Below are 20965 nucleotides of genomic sequence, written 5' to 3' on the forward strand. Positions count from 1 at the left end.
ATTCCTCGCTCCCAGGGGCGGTGGCAAGCTTTCTATAGCCTTGATAGGCGGAATCACTTTCAAAGTGGTGGAAGATTAAGACAAGCTCTCCAGAGAAAACTGGGCATACCGAACGCTGGAACTTGCAATCGCTCACTTACTTGCTCTCAACAAAACCTTGCAAAGATTTACACGTCGAACTCGAGCAATTAGAGCCTTCCTGCCAGAATGAAAGACCCCGGACTGTTGGTTCCCGGCTGGGCACTCTTGGCCCGCGTGGCTGCTCCCCCGATGCTCACACGCGACGAGCCCACGCTGGAGACGTTATCTCGCACCGGCTCGCACAACAGCTCAGATGCTCATTCAGACCACCAATCAGAGCCTCATCCAGATCTTCTTTTAGATGTTCATCCTGATGTTCACCCTGATATTCGTCCAGATGTTCGTTCAAGGTCTCGCTCGGGGTCTCATTCAGATTCTCTTTCAGATCTCCATTCAGACCCTCGATCAGATCCTATTTCAGATATCCGCTCAGACCCTCTTCTGGATGTTCATCCTGATGTTCACCCTGATATTCGTCCAGATGTTCGTTCAGAGTCTCGCTCGGAGCCTCGTTCGGATTCTCTTTCAGATCTCCATTCGGATCTTCATTCAGAACCTCTTTCAGAACTTCATACAAATCCTATTTTAGATGTTCATCCCGATGTTCGTCTAGATATTCGTTCGGAGTCTCGTTCGGAGTCTCATTCAGATCCTCTTTTAGATCTCTATTCAGACTCCCGTTCAGGCCCCCATTCAGATCTCCATTCAGACCTCCGTTCAGACCCTCGCTCAGACCCTCGCTCAGATTTCCGTTCAGATCCTCTTTTGGATCTTCGTCCAGATTCTTTTTCAGATGTCCATCCAGACCCACCGGGATATTATGATCTAGATCCTCGCTCAAATCCTCAGCTAGCACGGCCCATGGGCGAGATGTGTTCTCCAGAGGGCCAATGGAATTGCATGACAACCTCATGGCAGCGCTGCGCAAGCGGCATGTGGAGCGCCGTGATTCCATGTGCGGCGGGGACAATCTGCCAGCCTTTTGGGCTTACGGATTTCATTACCATTGAGCATGATTCGAGTGCCATCACGGGTTATGGGGATAATGGCCATGCGAGTGATGGTGGTCGTGATAAGAGCGGGAAGAAGAGCGTTGGCATCAGAAACTCACCCGGCCTGGTCTTGCTCGCTGGGGCGGTTGTGACTGGAGTTTCTTGGAGTTTTCTTGTGTGATTGGCAAGCTTTATGAGGAATGCATCAAAATAGCCACGTAAAAAGAACACATCATGAGAGCGAACTTAGCTAGCTTCGGTGGAGGGGATAATGCAGGCGGGAAAATATCCGCCGCCACGGCGTGATTCCTGCAGGGCACATGTGCTCGATGGATGTGTCGATGGGAAGGGGGTAATTTCGCATCGCAAATTGAGATGTTATTGGTATCACGATAGATGGAAGACCGCAGCGCCATATCAGAAAAGAGCAAATTGATTTATGAAGGCAAGAGAGTACTGATGTATATTTACGGAGTTGGCGCACGTTTGAAGCTCAAACTCCACTCCCCAAACTTCGTGATTATTTCCTCTTCCAGTAGCCTCGCCCGCCGATACAAGGCGTGCCCGAGACCTACTGACAGCACGTCCTCGTATCGTACATGCGCTTAGATGAGGTGGGCTTATCTGGCTGTGGTTGACATGCTATGCTATATTTGGCATATCCTCTCGGTGTGCATAGACGTGCATCCATGTTGCAATAGTTGCGCCGGCGGAAACGGATCCGCAAGAATCTCTTTGGTGCCCGCTGCTGCGCTCCTCTTTTTAGTTGGTAATCCGGATTCTGGAATCATTTCTTTTCTCCTCCTACTTCAATCAATAAGGCCGAGGAAGAAACATCTCTCTCTGGCAGAAGGACGGTCTTTGTAAGTTCAGCTTCAAAAAAGCTGCGAAGAAGAACGAAAACATGGGGTCAAAGGGGACCATCATCGTCACAGGGGCCAACGGCGGACTTGGCTCCGCCATCGTGCAGAATATCCTCAGCACTCCAGACCTGGCCTCGAACTACACCGGTGTGTATGCTGTGCGAAAGGCCGCGACTGCGACGAAGCTCAACGCGGCCCTGGCTCGGGCTCCGGCAAATCACAAGCATGAGACGGTTGATGTCGACCTGGGTTCAATAGCAGATGTCAGAAAGGTGGCCACGGACATCAATGACAAGGTGGCCAAGGGTGATTTGCCTAGGATCCGGGCCCTGATTTTGAATGCCGGATATCAAGACCACGCGGGCATTGTAAGTTCACCTATGCTGCCGACCCTGCGATAGTCGGTTTATTGACATGGGGTGTTCCAGGCCATGAGCAAGGATGGTTTCGAAATGTCATGGCAAGTTAACTATTTGTCCAATCTGCTCCTGTCGCTGCTCCTCCTCCAGAGCATGGATACGGAAGAGGGCCGTATTCTCCTTGTTGGCAGCTGGGCCCATAAGTAAGTATAAAACATATTATCAAAAGAGCATAGCGAAGGAGTCCCGAAGCTGAATCCCCTCGCAGCATAGAAGACAAGCGCAATGATGTGACGAGCGCATACAAGGATCCCAGATACCCAACTCTGTATCCAGGCGTAGATGCCCTGGCCAAAGGTGAATGGAGCAGACCAGAAGAAGACCCGACGACCAACTCAGGCTTCCGCCGGTACGGCGCCAGTAAGCTGTGCGCCATAATGTTGTGGTGAGAAGCATCCTTTCTTCTTTTTATTTTATTCCGGTTTTCAAAGAGTCCGCCACTGACAATACTCTTACAGCGAGGAATTAGCAAGTCGCATAGCCAAGGACCCCAAACTGAGCAACATCTCCGTCATCGACTTGGACCCGGGCGGCATGCCCACCGGCATCGCCCGCAGAGCAGGCTTCCTCATCAGCTTCGTCGTCATGAAGCTCGTGCTGCCCGTCGTCACCGAGATTAGCGTGCGAGTGAAGCCCAATGGTGTCATCAGGACTCCGTGGAAGAGCGCTGCGGACGCCATTAGGGCTTGCTTCGAGATTGAGGCTCACCGCGGCGAGGTGTTGCATTTGGACGGCACGTCAACGGACCTGCTGGTTGCAAAAGAGGCGAAAGATGAGGCGAAGAGAAAGGAAGTGTGGGAATACGGCTTGAAGGCAGCGCACATTGAAGAAGGGGACACGGTTTTGGTGGATTGGAAATAGTCATCAAGAGCTGAACGGGAGATGCACCTAATCACAGACAGGTTTGAAATACCTTTAGTTTTGTACGAGCCAAGATTGATACACACACGGTATATGTAATTACATGTATATAAAGCCACTTGGCCACTTTGCTGCCAGTATTAGTGCCATGTCAAAATCTCATGTCATCCTTAACGGAAGATAGTATGAGACTGTTTGTCCGTCGTCACAACAGAATATATCGAAAAATGGACAACCGGCCATCAGATCTCTCTCATTGGTGAAAGTTAGTCCTGATTCGATCGTTATCCTTCTTATTAGTTATTAGCATCTACCAATAGGATCATCTATTGTTCGACCGGATCTGTCTCTCCTTCTGGAAACTCGAGGCCGAATGTTCAAAATCGATGGGTGATTTCGACTGGGACCCCCCTTGCGTCTGATGTAAGGCACTAGGGCATGAAACAGACGCCGTCATTTTCAAAAGACAAGATGGGAAATGGCACTAAGAATAGAGGCGAGTAAGATTTCTTCCGGGGCACCGATCTGTGCTCCAGGCCCCATACAGTGGGGAGATGACGCCGTGATACTCTGACTCGGTGTTTGGATTAGATGATGTCAAGAAGCATTTCAATAGTGACGATGTAAGTCATAGACGATCAATACTACATGTATCTTACCTCTATTAACACGCTCTGATCTACTCCGTACTCTTCATCTGCTCAAGTACGTAGAGCAACAAGGTCTTCAATTCAGACCAGCCGTCGTAAGACCAGAGCAGATAATGGCCTGTTCTGTTGGCCCCCTGAGATAGTCTATCGGACAGATGTTTCATGTTTCTTAAGCAGCCCGCTTGCGATATCTGATTGGAGGTGCAATAACTTCAAGGATTCGAGAAAATAGGGAGCCCCCACATCGAGCCGTCCAGTCCAGTGTCGCCGTTTCAACCGCATCTACACCAACACTCGCGCTCGCAATTCTTTACTTTGTGCGCCGTTCATGGTTACATTCGATGCAGTGTCCCTTTGGCTAAATGTCACTTTGGTGCCAGCAGCCACTCAATTGGCGCCGAAACGCATCTGTGACAATGTCGAGCGTGGGGCCTCCTTAGTCCTCGAGCTGCCATCAGCGCGTCAATTGGTTGGTGGACGAACGCTGCCGCTAGAGATGCCACTCTCGTGCATCATATTTGGGTCTGTTTCTACCCACAAGCTGCAGATCACGGCGTCTGTCTGTCCGTCTGGTGATGAATGATGACGGCGGCAGTTTAGTCGGACATATAAACTGAGGTGTCCAGACTAAAAGGTCTCCCTGGCTGTTAGAAGAATGGAAGAGGACTGCCGATCTGGTGAGAGAAGAGGAAGGTCAGCTGTACCGCCTTAGCAGCCTCTTTCTGTGTCAAGTAAAGAGCAGCCTCATTTCAACTGCATCGCGTCTGACACGCACCTTGCCTGCCATCGAACTTTAATTTCCTCCATCTCAACTGTCATCCCGTCCGCACAGTCTTTTTTTTTTCTCTGTCCACTCCGAGCGAGATTCTTTTCAGCCCGATCTCCGGATTCTCGGTGCTCACGAGACGTGCCAGTCACACATTCCTGCACGTTGAGAACGGATGCACGGCTAAACAGGAGCTGAGACCTGTCTGACACAAAACGCTGCGAACGAGCACCAGCTGCCTGCAACCAGTGCGCCTGTGGCAGCTCCCACGGGCACTAAAGCACCGCGGTCCCCCCCCGCTAAAGGTCCTGCGGCGCATTTGATCCCCTGGAAAAGCCGTGCACCCAAAAATACAGCGCCCAGTCAATCAGCCATCAATCAGCCATACCATGTGGGACCGCCCCCGAACCTCTGCCACAGCGGGTCTCGACAGGCTGCACCGGCCCTCCATCCGGCACCAGCTTAAAGACGGCCCCAGCACAGACAAGCCAGAGATTTATCTGTACGAGTACAGCTACAGCCCTGCCAATGCTCTGGGCATCGCCGTCTCCAGCTTCAACTCCAGGCTTTACAATCACCAGAAACCGCAGAGACCACCGAGGCCGGAGATAGTGCACGATAAGCAGATACTACCATTATTCGCCGCTGCATCAACATCAACTGAGGGAATTGGAATGTACGTACATCTCCCGAGTTACGACTGGAATTGGCTTGTCTGGCCGTGGCTGCGTCATGCAGATTGTTATCCTATCCTACCTTGTGTGCTGCGTCGCCACTTTGTTTTGATGCTGTCATTCGCCCGAGAGCACATGCCGGTTCGTTGGTGAAGGGCACAGCCTTGGGCGAATGCGCGTCAAACAAGGAAACAAAGGGGAAAAAACAAGCTGGAGGCCAATCGTGCATCGGACTATTTCCCCATCACCGTTGGTTGGTCGCATGATGCTGCTACTACAACCCGCCGGCTCACGCTATCTGCACTGCCCACTGCCTATTGCCTATTGCCTATTGCTCTGTTCATTTGTTTGAAATAGCCAACAAACGGCTTGCGGCTGACGTGAACATCTTTTCCCCAGTTCCAGATTTCCGACAGACGATCACGATCCTGCTGATTTTGCAGACGCATCGTCGCGCATCGCCTTTGAGCCGCCACCGAGGAACCCTAGACGATTATTGCGAGTGCGACAAGACTCGAAGGATTGCACACCAGCATATCCATATCCCGAACTTCAGATCGTGACCGATTCGGAATCTACCTCTACTAGCGACGGAGACGGATACTCTTCGTCCCCGGCCTCCAATTTCAAGCTGGCTTCGACATATTCGAGGCGGCGCCTTCCAGCGCTCGACCAAATTTCGCCTCCCAGCTCGCCGGAACTTGGCGCTTTCAAGAATAAGTAAGTGCTTTGTATCAATGTTGGCGCTTGGAATTACGCATCCGTTCAACTATTTCCATTGAACAAAGAACTCGGGCCTTTCTGGGTTTCAACCGTGTTTCAATATTGTTCAATACTGGTACTAACAAAGGATTGCCGCGTAGCGCACCTGTCTCTCCCCTGGACGACGATGACGCCGACTTCCCTCGAGAGTATCCTTTTAGAGGGCAGCAACCCACACAATCTTTTACGACACAGCAGCGCCAAATGAGCCAAGTTCCCGTTCCCGTACATCAATACACTGCCTACCAGCCCGCTCCGGCCTTGTACGATACATCTTTTGAGAATCCAAGAAGCCTCGAGGACGTGCCAGCCCCATTGCAACAAGGCGCATTACCGCGGAGTACCAAGATGCGCATAAGGGTTCCCACTGACACTTCAGCTGTTGCCCAGCGATTTCGCTTTCTCACCAAGGGCAAGTCGGAGCCAACAGAGAATCTGGCCGATCGACCAAGGCAAGGTGAGGCGCCGCCCATTCACATCCCACGGAGAAGCAGCAAGCGTGCAAGCCGCACCCCAAATGGCCTTCGAAACATATCAGCTCCCCTGCCACCTATTCAGTCTGGCACTGCATTGGAAACACCTCCGCGCCAGCAAGCAGCCACCGACCGCGAGCTTCTTCCGTCCTCGTTGGCTCCAAAGCCACTAAACATAACACCAGCAGCAAACAAGGTTGCGTCGCGCAATACCAATGCTAATACCGATGATAATGCGCTTCCTACGCCGCCTAATCATGACTACCCGACTCCGCTATCCATACCATCAGCTCGATCACAGTCACCTGCCGTCCAAGATTTGACTCCTACCGGGCCTAGGATCATCAAGAGGAAGCCGCCGCAAACTCACCAAGCCCAACCTTCGGCGCCGTCCAACCTGTCAAGTTCAAGCCCGGCCTACATCAATCCACCTCCTCGAAGAGCCTCGGCCGCAGCCGTCACTGGGTTCCACGAAGCTCCCCCAAAACGCTCTAATACTGATGAGGCGTGGATGCAACCTCCATCACGCTTCAGTGTCACCACTTACGCTACATCGAACGCAGGGACTCCTCCGCAGGCTGCTGTGGAGCAGATGCCCGCAAACGCACCGGTTGCTACTTCGATGATGAGCCGTCCAGGTCCATTTGCGAAGCGGGACAATGCCCATACTCCTATAACGATCCCTAAGCAGAGGGCATACATGTCCAGCCCATATGGAACCGATAACCAGATGGCAGTGTCGAGCGAGGTATCTCTAAATGAACCGCGCCGCACCCGAGCCGGCAGCAATACGGAGTCCACTAGCCGAAGCTCCATTCTGTCTACTGCCAAGCCGCTTCCACCCGCACCTCCGGAGTTGGCATCAGCACCCGATGATAGGATTGCGCAACTAAATGCCTCTCTCTCGGCACTGGCTCATCGTAGAGTCAACATCAACAAAAGTATCCAACAAATGACAGAGCTGATGCCGCGAGATAACCTGATGGCCAGCGCAGAAGTGCTCCGAAAGAGGGAGGTCGAGAAGCAAAAAGTAGAGGGGCTGAAACAAGAGCTGGCCGAGATTCAACACGAAGAGTATGACCTGGGCCTGAAGCTGCATAGGGCTTACAAGCGCCAGGAGAAGGATGCGGAATTCGAGGTTACTGGCCTGTGGGTGAGAAGAATTACAAGTTGATTGGTGACATGACTTGCTGAGCCTGGCGCTGGGAATTGTTAGTGGATTTTTCTTATTCTTTGCTGGTCAAGAAACTTGGGACATGTACGAATATGGATTGAAAAGGGCATAATCCGGCGTAACATAAGGATACAGGATCACATTATGAGAATTGATTTAACTATTTCTATCTATCTATGTATTTTCTAGCCTGTTTCTAGTGTTCTTAACTCAACCAAGAGAGCATCCAAAATATGCATAGTAAGCACACAAACAGAACATACAGCTCGCCAAAGGACAGCAATATTGACCAAAGGATGAAGTGCAGGGCGAAGATGGCGATGGCGGGGGTGCATAAATTGCTGACGGCTATGAAGTTGGAGAACATCCGGCAGAATGGCTCAAGACTACGCTTGATGAGGAGGATAAGGCGGATACGTGTGATGAATAAAGTCAACCCTACTTGGTCATAGAGTGATATAACGACGTCGACGTATGGTAAGCACATGCTGTAGAAGTGTAGTATGTATAGTACGGAAAGTTGCAGAAACTCATGTAGACGGAGATATGTTGCCTGAATGAAAACGAAAACAGAAGATGTCCAACTTTGTCGAGGTTGTATTATTTCCTCGGGCGGAGTATTAGCAGTTGCGTCGTCAACTGGGTCAGACAAGGTATCTAAAGACTTGTAAGGCTTAGGCTTGGAGTCGATCTCGAGCTCATCAGCGAACTGGTTTTTATTCTCATCCTTGTCTGAGACCTTGGTCCGGGAGAGTTCATCGAAGTGAATTCCATGAATATGAGCAGCTATATTCCGTACACTCAACTGAACACTCTCCGCAACCTCTGCATAAGCCGGCAAAAGCTTCTCTTTCGCATAACATGCGAACTTGGCGAGGTAGTGCAGGAAATATATCGCCGCGAGAAGGAAATGCGCGAGGATAAGCAAGACGAGGTTCTGTATGAGAGGCCAGGGCGAGGTGCGGTGCGCGAGAAGATTGCAGATGAGCGTGTAGAGGATGAAGAGCCTGGAAGTTGTTGGCGATGGCGGGAAGTGCGCTGGGCAGAGGCGGTAGAGGAGGATGAGGATGAGGAGCGGGGTGAGATGGATGAGGAGGGACATGGTGAGATCGCCCGGCGGTTTGGATTGGATTCATGGTGAGTTTGATTTATGAGTGTGTTTAGTATATTTATATTTCTATATTTCTATACTTATATTCTTTGATAGTTTGTACGTTTAGTTGGTAGAAGTTGTGAACAAAGACGTTGAACGGTGTTGAAAGAGTTGGTTGCAGGGTAGATGGGTGCTTTGAGTTGTGCGGCTGTTCAGTGTTGGACTACAAAGAGCTTGGTTCACGAGCAACACTTGGATAAGGGAACGCCTGTTCAAAATCCCGAATTTGCTATCCAGCATCCCGTGTCGCAAATAATACCGAATACTGGACGAATATAATTATAGTAGTAAATACTAGATAAAAATAGCTATAGTAGGAGATACTAGAAAGAATGAAGCTGTAGTAGGACGTACTAGACTAATATAGCTATAGTAGCAGAAAGTGAATAATGAGCACATGGCTAAGAACATAACAAGCCTCAAACATTCACGTGCAATTCCAAAATTAGGTAGCTTCAAAGAAATTATATGCATTCATATCGCCCATGTGGGCCTCGCCTCTTTATCTCGTCAATCGCCTGGATATACACAGCTCGATACTAAAAGGGTGTGTAATATGCAAAAAACAAACAAACACTAAAACAGTAAACCATCAGGCAATGATATATATACAAGACAAAAACAATGCTTTCGTTCCATGACAGACACCCTCTCCGTTTCCCTCTATTCAGCCCCCTCTCTTCGTTGTATTCTAGCTAAACCAGGGAGGTCCCAATTTACTCCTTCAACCAGTCAAGGACAACCTTGGTAAAGTTGGAGGGAGCAGAGATCTGAGGAGCGTGGCCCAGGGTGGGGAACTGGTACAGAGTGCAGTCGGGGATCTCGGCGCAGACCTGAGGACCCAGGACGTTGAAGTGGCCGAGCTTGGCGGCAACCTCCGGGGGAGACCAGTTGCCGCCGATGGCGACCTTGTCCTGGTCACCGACGATGAGCAGAGTCTTGGAGACAATGTCGCCAAAGTAGTGGGCTTGGGACGAGGTCAGCACCATGTCGACGATCTGGCCCTGGTTCTTGAGGAACTGGGTGCGCTTGGAGCCGAAGTAGACGTTGTTGAGCATGGTGACCCAGATGGTGTACGAGTCGTCCCACTGGCCGACGTAGTAGATCTGCTGCTCGTAGGCCTTGAGGGCGTCAAAGGTCTGGGCGGCCTCGGCGGCGATGTCGTCGTCGACGGAGACGTAGGGAACGCCCTTCTCGACGTAGTCCTCCAGGCCGACGGGGTCGACCAGGACCAGGCGGTCGATGGTGCTCGGGTACTGCAGGGCGAAGCGGGTGCTGAGCATGCCGCCGACAGAGTGGCCGATCAGGGTGATGTTGCCGATTCCCAGCGTGTTGAGGAGGCCGCGGGTGTTCCAGGCCAGCTGGTTGAGGCTGAACTGGTAGTTGTCGGGCTTGGAGCTCTTGCACCAGCCGACCTGGTCCGGCGCAATGACGCGGTATCCGGCGCCGGCGAGGGCGATGATGGTGGAGTTCCAGGTAGGGCCGCAGAAGTTCTTGCCGTGGAGCAGCACCGCCGTCTCGCCGTTGGGGGCGCACGTGGGCTTGATGTCCATGTAGGCCATCTGCAGCTTCTGCTGCTGGCTGGTGAAGGTGAAGACGTTGACGGGCCAGGGGTATGTGAAATTGGAGCCGTTGAGGTCGAAGGGGAACGGGCCCTTGGAGATGGTGCCGGTGGCAGCCTCCTGGGCAAAAGCCAGGCCGGCGGCCGAGAGCAGGCCAGAGGCGAGAGTAGAGAACTTCATGATGGCTTGGGGGAGGAGGGAGGAGAGGGCAGAAAGAGAGAGAGTCTGGTTGGTTCTTGACCTGGGAGAGAAGTTATTCTCGACGCAGACTCAATGCAGAAAAGGAAACAAAACGGGAGGGGGACAAGAGGCCTTTAAAACAAGCCATTGCCAGCTCCAAAGCCAGGGGAGGGCTGGCGATTGCGCGTGGCAAGCGGAGAACATTGGAAAGGTTCGTGGAATCGGACAGGGCTTCGACGAGGCTTGATGAGGCTTGACGAATTCAATCCATCTTGGGAGCACCCACAGGTACCGCAATTGTAGCGAGCACCGCCGGGACGAGGTACTCACCAAGTACCCTTCAGCGAGCAACAGCTGCTCGTCTTTGTAATGCTGCGCGCAGCACGGCGGCCAACAAAGGCAAACGGGCGACAGACCGGTCTGCCCAGCAATCTCCATTATTTCTTACCAACAGCAAAACGGGCTGCGAATATGGAGAAGCAGCAATTAATGCCCCCCATTAGCGGCATGTACTTGGCTCAGGTTGTCTGCATTTAATTACCTCGACATGGCTAGCATCCCCCCTTCTCCGCGGCAGCGCCAGCCGAAGTGCAGCCACCGCAATCTTAGTGCGCGGTACCATCGAGGTACGGGGGACAATACCTGGGGCGGTACCTGCAGCACCCCGACACGATACCTGCGGTTAATTTTCCTATTGCGTGCCCCTCCGCTCGGCACGAGACGCTGTTGGTCCTTGATTCGCTGCTTGAGGGCTTGGCTAAACCAGGCGGAGGGAACAGTTTGCGTGCAGACGGCACCTCGATGCAACTTGAATAATATACCGGCAACACAGATCCTTTCGCCGGCTGCAACCGCAAGGGGGCAGACAACCTCCATAACGTAAAACCAGCTGCAGACGATGAGCCAACAGCAGCAGCAATGATACGAGAGCTCTGCTCCCATGCTGGAGCGCATGAACCCTGGAAGCCCTGCGGCATCTCCTAGTCTGTGACATGCGACGAGCGAGCTCTGCAGCCGGAATGTCGTTGCCATGCCCTTTACTCGCTAACTCTTCTCCGTATATGTCGACGGGCAACTCAGTTCGCAGCCAGGCATTAGACCTTATCCACCTCTATATCCGGAAATATTGATTCCATCTCGTGCCGTATTACCATGACCACGTTTTTCAACCGCTACTGTCCGCCTTGCCCGTTGCGGCTCGTTCAGCGAAGCAACGGATCCGTGCTAGCCATAGGCCCTGCTGCTTCTAGTACGAATACTGATCCATTGATATCATAGTATCAAAACCAGCCTATATACGAAGCCCCATTCCCGCGTGCCACGTTTTTTCTCGGTTAGTTTTCTCTCAATACTCCGTCTGGACGGATGAGGTCTTGTCAGCACCCCAGAATATGGTGGTTTGGTCAGCCATGTAGACCGGCCTTGTCCAATCAACTCGTGTCCTACGCCGTCTCCCGGCCGAGTTTACCGTCCTCACCGCAGGAGCTGAGAAGGCTGGCCCTCCGGGTCCCATCCAGCAGACTGCTCTTCTATGCCTTCTAGCGTCTTGGCGTCAGTTCAGTGACCTTCTCGCCTCCTCCCGTAGGCTATGCCGTCCAATGGATCAAGAGCTGACGGGGGGCTTTCTGGGGCTTTGACAGCGCCGGACCCGTCACTTCTCTTGAAAGCTTCAATCTGCGGCCATGAAAGAGGAAATCATCCTACCAGCTGTGGGTGAAAGCTGAGGAATGATGAGATGAAAGAGACAAACTATTGCTTTCTAGCTCCTCGTTACGCAATCTCTCCTGACTAGCTATTAATGCAAGCCGCGGAACGCAACTCGCGGTGAGGAGAGAAGACAGGAGAGAGAGCAGAGAGGAAAGAGAAAAGAGAGGAGAATGAATGGGTGTTTTCTCTTTCCTCTCGGTCAAAGGCGACGACCATGGTGCTCGAGATGAACATTTTGTGTGCGCATGACTGCTATCAAAGACATGTTAAATGGTAGCATGACGTACGTCTCACCCAGATGAAACCTCTCCATGCTGGTTTAGGGTTTCCTTCTATTCTTCTTTTCTTCACAAGGTTAAGATTTAATATTTATGCCTGTTTATGCGCCACCACTTGGCAGCGCGCTTATCCAGGCATCGCAAAAAAATAAAAAGAACATGCGACGGAAGTGGATTGAGGATTTAACCGACCCATTACTTACCCACTGCCAATTCATTAACAGCATGGCCAGGTTCATTCCCCACGGCAGAGCCGGCAAACCCGTCAGGGCCAGCATTCTGGGACAAGACGGCTCTCACGGCACCTTTGGACTTTGCACCGCGGACGCAGCGCCACGGGGGGCATTTAATGGGCTGGAGGCCCTTGATAAGAGTTTGGCGTCTGTAGCTCTGACTCCTTTTCCTCGCCTTTGGAACTAGCATATAGAGGCCGACACTCGGAGTTCAAAAGGACGCGGGAGCCGAGAATGGAGAGCCTCGCGGTTGAGCGGGAGTGGCGGTTGAGGGCTTCTGTGGAATTGGGGCTATTGTGTGGGCGCACAGCTAGACGAATATTAAAAGAGCGTCGAGGTGGCAGAGCAGCAGATGGAAGCGTTTGACCGGCTCGAGGGCGTCCATGCGAACTTATATCCATCTCGTCTTCTCCGTGAAGCGCCGATCGAATATGTATTTGGTCTGTCCCGTTCCGCAGAGGGATCAGCGTTGGATCCATGCATGACACGCATCTGTGAAATCTTGCACCATCAGATAACCTGAACTGCTGAGCGAGCGAGCAGGTCGACTGAGAGAGAGGCTTCCCTCTTCTCCCCTCGGGCATCTACCGGCCTGCCCCTCACGCTGTCCCTTCTCCAAGCGTTGTTAGTACTGGCCACAGTGAGGCCAAAAGCAGGCGACGGCTTGCTCTGGTGCTTACAAGTACGGCCAACTTGCCCAATCTAGACACCGGCAAAAAGCTGGGCGCAGGCACTAAGAGACGTCGTCGAAGCAGGGTTTCGATTGACGACATGTCGTTCGCCTCTTTTGCGCTTGCGTTGAAAGAGTGAGGGGCCAAGCCATCCGGGATACCCTGGACCGCCTGAGCCTTAGTAAGGCGCCACACCCTGAGGCGCTGTCGTATCGTAGAAGCACTAAGGACGCCTAGTGGCACCCAGAGGTACATGGAGGTACCTGAGTTGTTGGCCGGTGCTTACCTGTATTACCGTGCACCCAGGCAGGTACAGAACCTTGCACGCAGGCATTTAGCAGAGAGGAATCCTTCAGCAGAGCTGAGGCCTGGAATTGCCAAGGCAGCATCAGAAGCGTTATTCCGCCCATCCACGGCGAAAACTTCAGCGAGTGTCGTGATTCACGTTTTTTTTGTGCATCGTTCAATTACAGTTTGCTTCTTTTTAAGCTTTCTCAATCAACTGACTCGAGAATGTCACGATCCGATTGATCTGCGGGAGATCGTAGCGGCCCTCCCGCCCGCAAGCTTTTATCGAAGGGACTGACGCCGCCGGCGGAGAACTAAGGCGATGGCTCGACAATAATTCGCAGCCACAGGAGCCAAGAGGGCCACTTCTTGCGGGCAACGCTTCTACCACATATATTTTACCACGATGATCTGGCAAATTGATTTCGAGGTTGTGTATCGATATTTCGTAGGTGCACATACGCGTAAGATCTTTGTCGTATATCAATTGTCCATCTCGCGCAGATCTTGGCCGTTTTCAATTGCTGATCGGCAGAGCTACTAAGGTACCGATGGCTTTGACGGGGACGGGAGCAGGTGTTGGCTCCAGCTGAATAGAACGTGTCGTCGAGATAAAGTACTGCAAGAGATGTTGTACCAACCAACAACCACACCCTTTTCTACCGAATCTGCAATGTATAATAGACGAACGGCAATAAAACCAACAACAGACGCCGCTATCTCCGCTGGGAGATACAGGTACTAGCATAAGGTAGGTACGTCCAACATCGTATTTCCCAGCGCACTGGTAAACTTTCCCCAGAAACATTTGATCGGTAAACTGGCTGCTTACATGTACTTTGTATCTGCGCATCTTCTCGTCAACGTCGCATCGACATCGTGAGGGATCTGGCCAATCGAAGCACAGCCGGCCCGATGACAATCTGCATACAGCAATTGCACACCACCACATCCGTTGACAGCTGCCGTAAGCGTCCCAAATGGTGACGATCGCAGAGATTAGCTTGCGCTGGCTCTCAGTCTGACCGAAGGGGCTCCCTGTCCCGGATAAATCACAGCCATGCCATGCACAGCCTCCCCCATGTCTTTGGAGCCCTTCCTCCTTTCCAGGTTGCTGTTCATTTATTCATTCGTACGAGAGCGGACTTTTATTGTTGCCTCTTATCTCGTTCGACAGGGCTTGTGTTTGCCATCTGGTGCCCGTTTCTGTAGGTGTGGCTTCGTTCTAGTAGGGTACCTGCATACAGTTAGAGTGCGATACCACCCAATATACCTCGCAGTACCTGTGGTTTCATAGAAGCTGAAAGAGAAGCCCCGCCCGGCGAATCCTTCCGGGTACCGCAGCTTGCACATGCAATGCAATGCAGCTGGACGCAGCTCTCTTGGAAATGCTCGTACAGCGTTGTGTCAGACCTGTAACTGCTAGCAATCTGCTAAGCTGTCTCATCCTGAGAAATACCTTACATTAGCACTGAACGCCAGACAAGGTACCTTTTGGCAGGTCATGACGCAGGGCCCACCCTCAAACTGGGGCGCTTTCCCGATTGTCCATCCAGGTCCGCTGGCGGCGCGGCGCTAGTCCGCTCCAGGCCTGGCGGGTTCATGCCCTCTTTCGGTCCTCTCCCATGAGCGGCAATCCATGTAAATAGGTACCTACATGTACGAGCATGATGAGGCCATGCGAAAGTGAATCCACCATCAGACAATCTCGTGCGAGCCGCGCCGGGAAGAGGACCCCGAGAGGAGCCTGAGAGGAGCCCGCGAAGAACCCGCGAGGAGTCTCTCTGCCCCTAACGATGGGCCACTGCTCGTATTTTCTCGTGGGCGGGAGGGGGATCGCCAAGATAGAGCACATGGTCAGAACCATACTTTACCTCTACAACACTCCACTCTGTCTTATCACTACTCAATTGAAGCTGAACAACGGATTGGTATCTACAGTGTTTCAGTAGGCATGGCTCCGAGATGGACAGAGATAAATACAACATAGGAAAAAAAAAAGACACATGTCAACGACAGCTTGGCAAAAGATCCCTCCCAAGCCGCTTGAAACCTGAAAGGCTTCGGCGCTAAGCAAGCCATTCTACCACCAGTACCCACGCACACAGCAACGACAGATGGTGTTTACATGCAAGTACTTGTGCTCGTAAGTGTTGACTAGGCCTCGGACGCAGCATGGTGTATGAGCGGATTCTCCCGCCTTGTCCCGGTCAAAGACTGCGTCTCGCCTCTCCATCGTCCCATCCCACTTTTGTCCAGACCAGACCCCCGAAACCAACCATGCCCAACGTCTTGCCCTGGCAAGCGAAGAGCAAAATGTCTGCCTTCTCTTTCTTTCCCTCGCGGGGGTGTATCGTGGCTTGACAGGGCTTGACAGGGTCTGTCTCTGTGGTGGCATCGCGAGCTCGGGAGCCACTCAATGTCCCTCGGCGCCGCTGATGAAACGCCTAGCCTCTAGCATCCAAGTGCAGCTTTTCATTCCGGTGCAATCTCTTTCTCGGACATGCAGCAGTTAGACGTAAGAGCCAAACTCTGTTAGCGGTAGCTTCTTTATAAGGCTAAACTGTCCTGCCGTGCGAGTTACCTTCGCGGCCCCGTTCGCCGGTGCTTGAGTCCTATTGCATTCCTTCACTCGCGGGTAATCGTGGGGAAAAGATATAGTGACGGCTATTCCCCTCCGAACCCTCCCCTTTGTATATCTTTTTTTTCTCTCTCTCATCTCGTCGGCTCTTGTGTTGTTGTTGCTCTCCAACTGCCGGGCCCTTCCGTATACGACTGAGCAATGGCGTTCCTCACTCCAGATGAGGCCGCCCAGAGTCATGCCAACCTGGTCCGGATTCCGAGCATCGTATTCTTTGTCGTCACGCCCATCTTCGTCTTTATCAGATTCTGGAATCGTATTTCGAGGAGATCGGGGCTGGGTTGGGACGATGGCACCATTGCTGTGTCCTTTGTACGGATCTCCACTCTCGTGTTGGGTTCTCTTGGAATGGAAAACTAACGCACTTCTTTTTATTAGGTATGCACTCTTTTGGTGCAGATATTTATGATGATTTCGTGTAATTACGGATTCGGCAAACACATTGCGTCCTTGTCACCTCACGATAAACTGGAAGCCCTTAAGGTACGGCTCCACTATATGGCTTCGTCTCATGATTTATGCTCACACATCTACCCGTTGGAACAGTGGTTTTACGTCGCACAAATCTTCTACAAGCTGACCATTAACTTGACGAAAATGTCGATTGTTCTCTTATATCTGCGAATATTCGTCCAAAGGTGGTTCCGCATCGCGTGCTACATCCTCCTGGGTATCGTCACGGCCTACTGCATTGCGAGCACGTTGACTTCGATCTTCCAATGCCATCCTATTTCAGGAGCTTGGGACAAATCCAGCAAACCAACGTGCATTAGTTTGACAGAAAACTGGTATAGTAACGCCGGTTACTCCATTGCTACCGATGTTTTGATCCTGTTGTTGCCGATGCAGCCCATCTGGGCGAGCAAGCTGCCAGTCAACCAGAAGAGAGCTTTGATGTTTGTCTTTGCTCTTGGTAGTTTGTGAGTGTTTTTCTCTCTAAATTATTAATCAGAATGAATTACTAACAATTACAGTGTTACTGTTACATCCATTCTGCGTGCCACGACTCTCAACTTCTCGACAACCAGCCCTGATACGACTTGTGAGCCCCCTACCCTGCCCCTTTTTTGCTCTTGACAAAACACTCTTGCTAACAAATTCGTCTAGTCGACATTACCTCTACACTATGGACCATTATCGAAGAAAACGTCGCCATCATCTGTGCCTGCTTGCCCATGTGCCGTATTGTCCTGGCCTTCCTCTTCCCCTCGGTCTTCGGAGGCAACACCAGCAAGGGATCTACTGGAGCCTCAGGCGGCCTGGGATCAGGGAATCCTAACAAATACGGATATGCTCGTTCTCAGTCCCCTTCGCGTCGCCAAAGCTGGAAACCTTATTCCGGACCGGGCGGTGATGGCGTCAGCCGCAGCACGGCTGCCCATCAGAGCGACGACACGAGCGAAGAATTCATCCTCACAACAGTACAAAGACATGGATCAACGGATGGAGACGACGGCGCTATTAGAAAGACTACGAAGTATGAAGTCTCATACGAAAACTGAGGCATATAAAATTAGAAATCTGTTACGATATCTTGGCGACTACGGAGTACCTACTCAAGTGTTATAAAAATGGGGGAATATTTGGATGCCGGGCTTTACACTTGGTTCCCCTTTGAGGGACAGCTTCTGCATTGCAACGTTGGAGACTGGCTCTCTCCTTTTCTCAGACTTGCCTTTTGTATTGCAATATTTTCTTTGTTGGCCTCTTTGATTTCTTCTTCTCAAAATTTTCTTTTGCTTTGTACATAACAATAGTACCTATTTGCCTCGTATAGGACTTTTGAGGCGATTTACGATGACACGCAACTTGGGACAAGGCTTTTTCACTTTTATTTTGCACACTGTATATATTGTTTTCTTTCCCCTTTGTCTATAACAGTTACAAGAGATACCAGTTACATGATTGAGCGTTTTATCCGTTACCAATCCGAGTCTAGTCATATTTTGCATGATACTGAGCAACTTATACCAACACGTTTCCCCCTCTGACAGCACAGAAATTGTTCTTCTATCCAGATCCAGCGTCATGCATGCCCAGACATGGTACATGTCTGTACCTGTTCCGCCATGCAACCTTGATACCAGGGGTGCGGCCCCGGCCCATGCAATGTACCTTTGGTATTTCGGGGCCTGCAGGCCTCCCCTGCTCTGGGAGAGGACCCCAGCTCGCTCTCCGATTTAGCCACATGGTGCAGTTTTTTTTCCCTCACACGACTCTCGGATGCTTGTTCCTGGTAGTTACGGTAGTGTGATTAGTAGTAGAGACTCTTAGTAGGGTCTTAGGCTCAAACCAGAAAAGACCCGGATATGTATCCGTGACAAAAGAGGCGGCACTCATGGGTGTACTGCTAAATCCCCGGTTTCAAAAGATAATACTGTAAGATAGAAGAAAGAGAACGAAGACAGTGAAAAGAAACGCTGATCCGGCGTGCGCCGACCCATGTCAGGCCTGCACCCCTTGGAGTTGTTTCCAAGGTCCCCTTTTTGCTTTCTGTTTTCGCCTCATGCTGTGCCATGATTCGGTGGGTGGGCTCTAAGGGGAACGGGAGGTTCGGTGCAATACTATATCGGCGGCCTAGCTTTGACACGATGGTGTGCAGCTGGGGATCGGGGGCGGGCTCGTTCCACCTTAAACCGAGGAAGAGAAAGGGACATGTGGGACTGTTTTTTTCTTTTCTTTTCTTTTTTTACTTGATGCTGGTGGCGGTTAAGCGAAGCGAGCAGCGTGGTTGACTGGGGGGAAACCTTTCGGATGGATACTACGGGGGGTGGAGATGAACTGGAAGAGAGACTTGTATGGATAGGGACGTGATGCTTGGGAGAGATTGATAGTACTGTATCCGTAGTGACATACTCCTAGTTAATGAGAGGAGGGTGGGCTTTGCAAGGCGAGGGAATGTATCATAAACGCTAGCTGGGTATGTCAGAAGCCACCGCATATGCAGGCTGTTTGTTTGCTTGCTTGCATACTCAAATCTCTTACAAGTGGCACAATAAAGGAAGAGAAAAAGGGGGAGACAACAAAGCTTACCTTGCTTGTACTCGCAAAAAAGAGAATAAACTAAGAAAATTGAGGACAAGTGGTAGTACTATGACTGAGATACTGCTTGGTCTCCCGTATAAGATAATTAGTGTCAAGTAGCCTTCAAGCTGGATCCAACGTACCGTAGCACTGTAACCGAGATGCTAAGATCTCAAAAGCGAGCCTCTCAGAGGAGAGAAGTTCCCTTTGTTGAGCGAGCGCTGCTTCGGCAATTACCCATGAACGGCCCCCAAGACGCTACCAATTGTGAAGTAGTTCGAGCTTGGACGGAATTGACTGCTAGAGGCATGCGGAGAAGGGCTTGTCAACCTATTCTTAGACGAGGTTAAGTAAATATTTGCGTCGTTAGTTGCTATGTAAGCACCGTATAATGGTGTTACGCAAATGCGGGAGACGAGACGAAGGAAGAGTTGAAACAGTCGGGGTTTCTTATCTACACGAGTACGATTGTCTTTCCTTCTGTCTTCTTTTCTTGTTTCTTTTATGAGCATCTTATCTAGCGCCATACGCCGTCTCCTCCGGAAAAGAAGAGTGGTCTGATGGAGACAGATAAAAGCTCGTAGGGAAAAAAGGGTCTTTTTTTTTTTTCTCTTGGGCGTGTTAGTATGTCGGCAAGGGGTTCTTGCAGCCGGGTAACCATTACCGCTCCGAGGGCGCATGTCTGGGCTCGCTGGATGAATTGGCAATTGGTATTTGCATATACCCCGTATTCTCCGTGTTTAGATGGCTTGGTATTTCGTATCTCACTGTCACGTGTGTAACGCCCATGTACGACTCTTCATCCCAAGCAGATGCCCCCCCGACGCCGTTATATGAACGAGACGGAGCGTCATCAATGCACTACTGGGTAACAGGCAACTGCTTGGCCAAAGCTTGTCTTGCCGACCTCTGCTCTGGGTCCCATGGCATCACGGGCCCATGACAGTGGGTAAGCATCCAGATTGGGTATGCAGCCGTTGACGTTCTCGAACCTGCGTGACCAATTCGACATGCAGGCTGATGAATCTGGAAAGGCGGCGTGAGCCCTATCGCTAAAAAGGGGGTTCAAGGAATTCTGGCAGAGATGACAGTTCGCCGCTGCGGTACTTGGTAGAGATAGGGTACCTTATGACTGGCAAGTGCTGGTAAATACGCGCGAGAGGATTGATGGACCGGCGATGAACAAGATCAGACAGACGATCCAGGCGGTATGATACAGTTACCGAGAACAAGAGCAGAACGCCATTCGTCAGGCTGAAGCAAAGGCCTTGAAGACGGTCACGCAAATGTCGACCGCTATGACTACCGTGGCCTATTGATGGGCCGTATAATGCGTTGAACCAGGCATGGGCAGTGACTTTCGCGACCATTTGCAAGTTGTCGTGAGCAATGCGTCCAGTGGGTGTGTACAGTCTGGCAGTCTCCAAAACGGCCCTGGGGATTCATCTGGCAATCCGACGATAAAGTCCATTGCCACCGTGTGATATGGCTGCGCCTCCGTCTGGTAGTATTC

At 51.4% G+C, this 20965-nt stretch overlaps 6 protein-coding genes across 6 annotated transcripts; 4 read left to right on the plus strand and 2 right to left on the minus strand.

Annotated features, from left to right (window-relative positions):
- Window positions 1-207: 207 nt before the first annotated feature.
- Window positions 208-1254, plus strand: T069G_10727 (uncharacterized protein; the record flags this gene model as incomplete). Its single annotated transcript, XM_056177937.1, has 1 exon — window positions 208-1254. One exon carries the CDS (start codon window positions 208-210, stop codon window positions 1252-1254), a length of 1047 nt encoding a protein of 348 aa, XP_056024227.1.
- Window positions 1255-1977: 723 nt separating this feature from the next.
- T069G_10728 (short chain dehydrogenase domain-containing protein) lies at window positions 1978-3216 on the plus strand (the record flags this gene model as incomplete). Its single annotated transcript, XM_056177938.1, has 4 exons — window positions 1978-2304; window positions 2365-2498; window positions 2564-2740; window positions 2814-3216. The coding sequence occupies 4 exons, from the start codon at window positions 1978-1980 to the stop codon at window positions 3214-3216; spliced, it is 1041 nt and encodes a 346-aa protein (XP_056024228.1).
- A 1805-nt stretch (window positions 3217-5021) lies between these two features.
- T069G_10729 (uncharacterized protein) lies at window positions 5022-7715 on the plus strand (the record flags this gene model as incomplete). Its single annotated transcript, XM_056177939.1, has 3 exons — window positions 5022-5308; window positions 5712-6026; window positions 6170-7715. The coding sequence occupies 3 exons, from the start codon at window positions 5022-5024 to the stop codon at window positions 7713-7715; spliced, it is 2148 nt and encodes a 715-aa protein (XP_056024229.1).
- A 205-nt stretch (window positions 7716-7920) lies between these two features.
- Window positions 7921-8817, minus strand: T069G_10730 (uncharacterized protein; the record flags this gene model as incomplete). The annotated part of the gene is made up of 1 exon (XM_056177940.1): window positions 7921-8817. The coding sequence occupies one exon, from the start codon at window positions 8815-8817 to the stop codon at window positions 7921-7923; it is 897 nt and encodes a 298-aa protein (XP_056024230.1).
- Window positions 8818-9584: 767 nt separating this feature from the next.
- T069G_10731 (alpha/beta hydrolase fold domain-containing protein) lies at window positions 9585-10610 on the minus strand (the record flags this gene model as incomplete). Its single annotated transcript, XM_056177941.1, has 1 exon — window positions 9585-10610. The coding sequence occupies one exon, from the start codon at window positions 10608-10610 to the stop codon at window positions 9585-9587; it is 1026 nt and encodes a 341-aa protein (XP_056024231.1).
- Window positions 10611-16569: 5959 nt separating this feature from the next.
- T069G_10732 (uncharacterized protein) lies at window positions 16570-17930 on the plus strand (the record flags this gene model as incomplete). Its single annotated transcript, XM_056177942.1, has 5 exons — window positions 16570-16740; window positions 16807-16911; window positions 16975-17348; window positions 17403-17470; window positions 17536-17930. 5 exons carry the CDS (start codon window positions 16570-16572, stop codon window positions 17928-17930), a joined length of 1113 nt encoding a protein of 370 aa, XP_056024232.1.
- Between the last annotated feature and the right edge of the window lie 3035 nt (window positions 17931-20965).

This window comes from Trichoderma breve (genome assembly GCF_028502605.1).
Source record: "Trichoderma breve strain T069 chromosome 7 map unlocalized scaffold00007, whole genome shotgun sequence".
Lineage (NCBI taxonomy): Eukaryota > Fungi > Ascomycota > Sordariomycetes > Hypocreales > Hypocreaceae > Trichoderma > Trichoderma breve.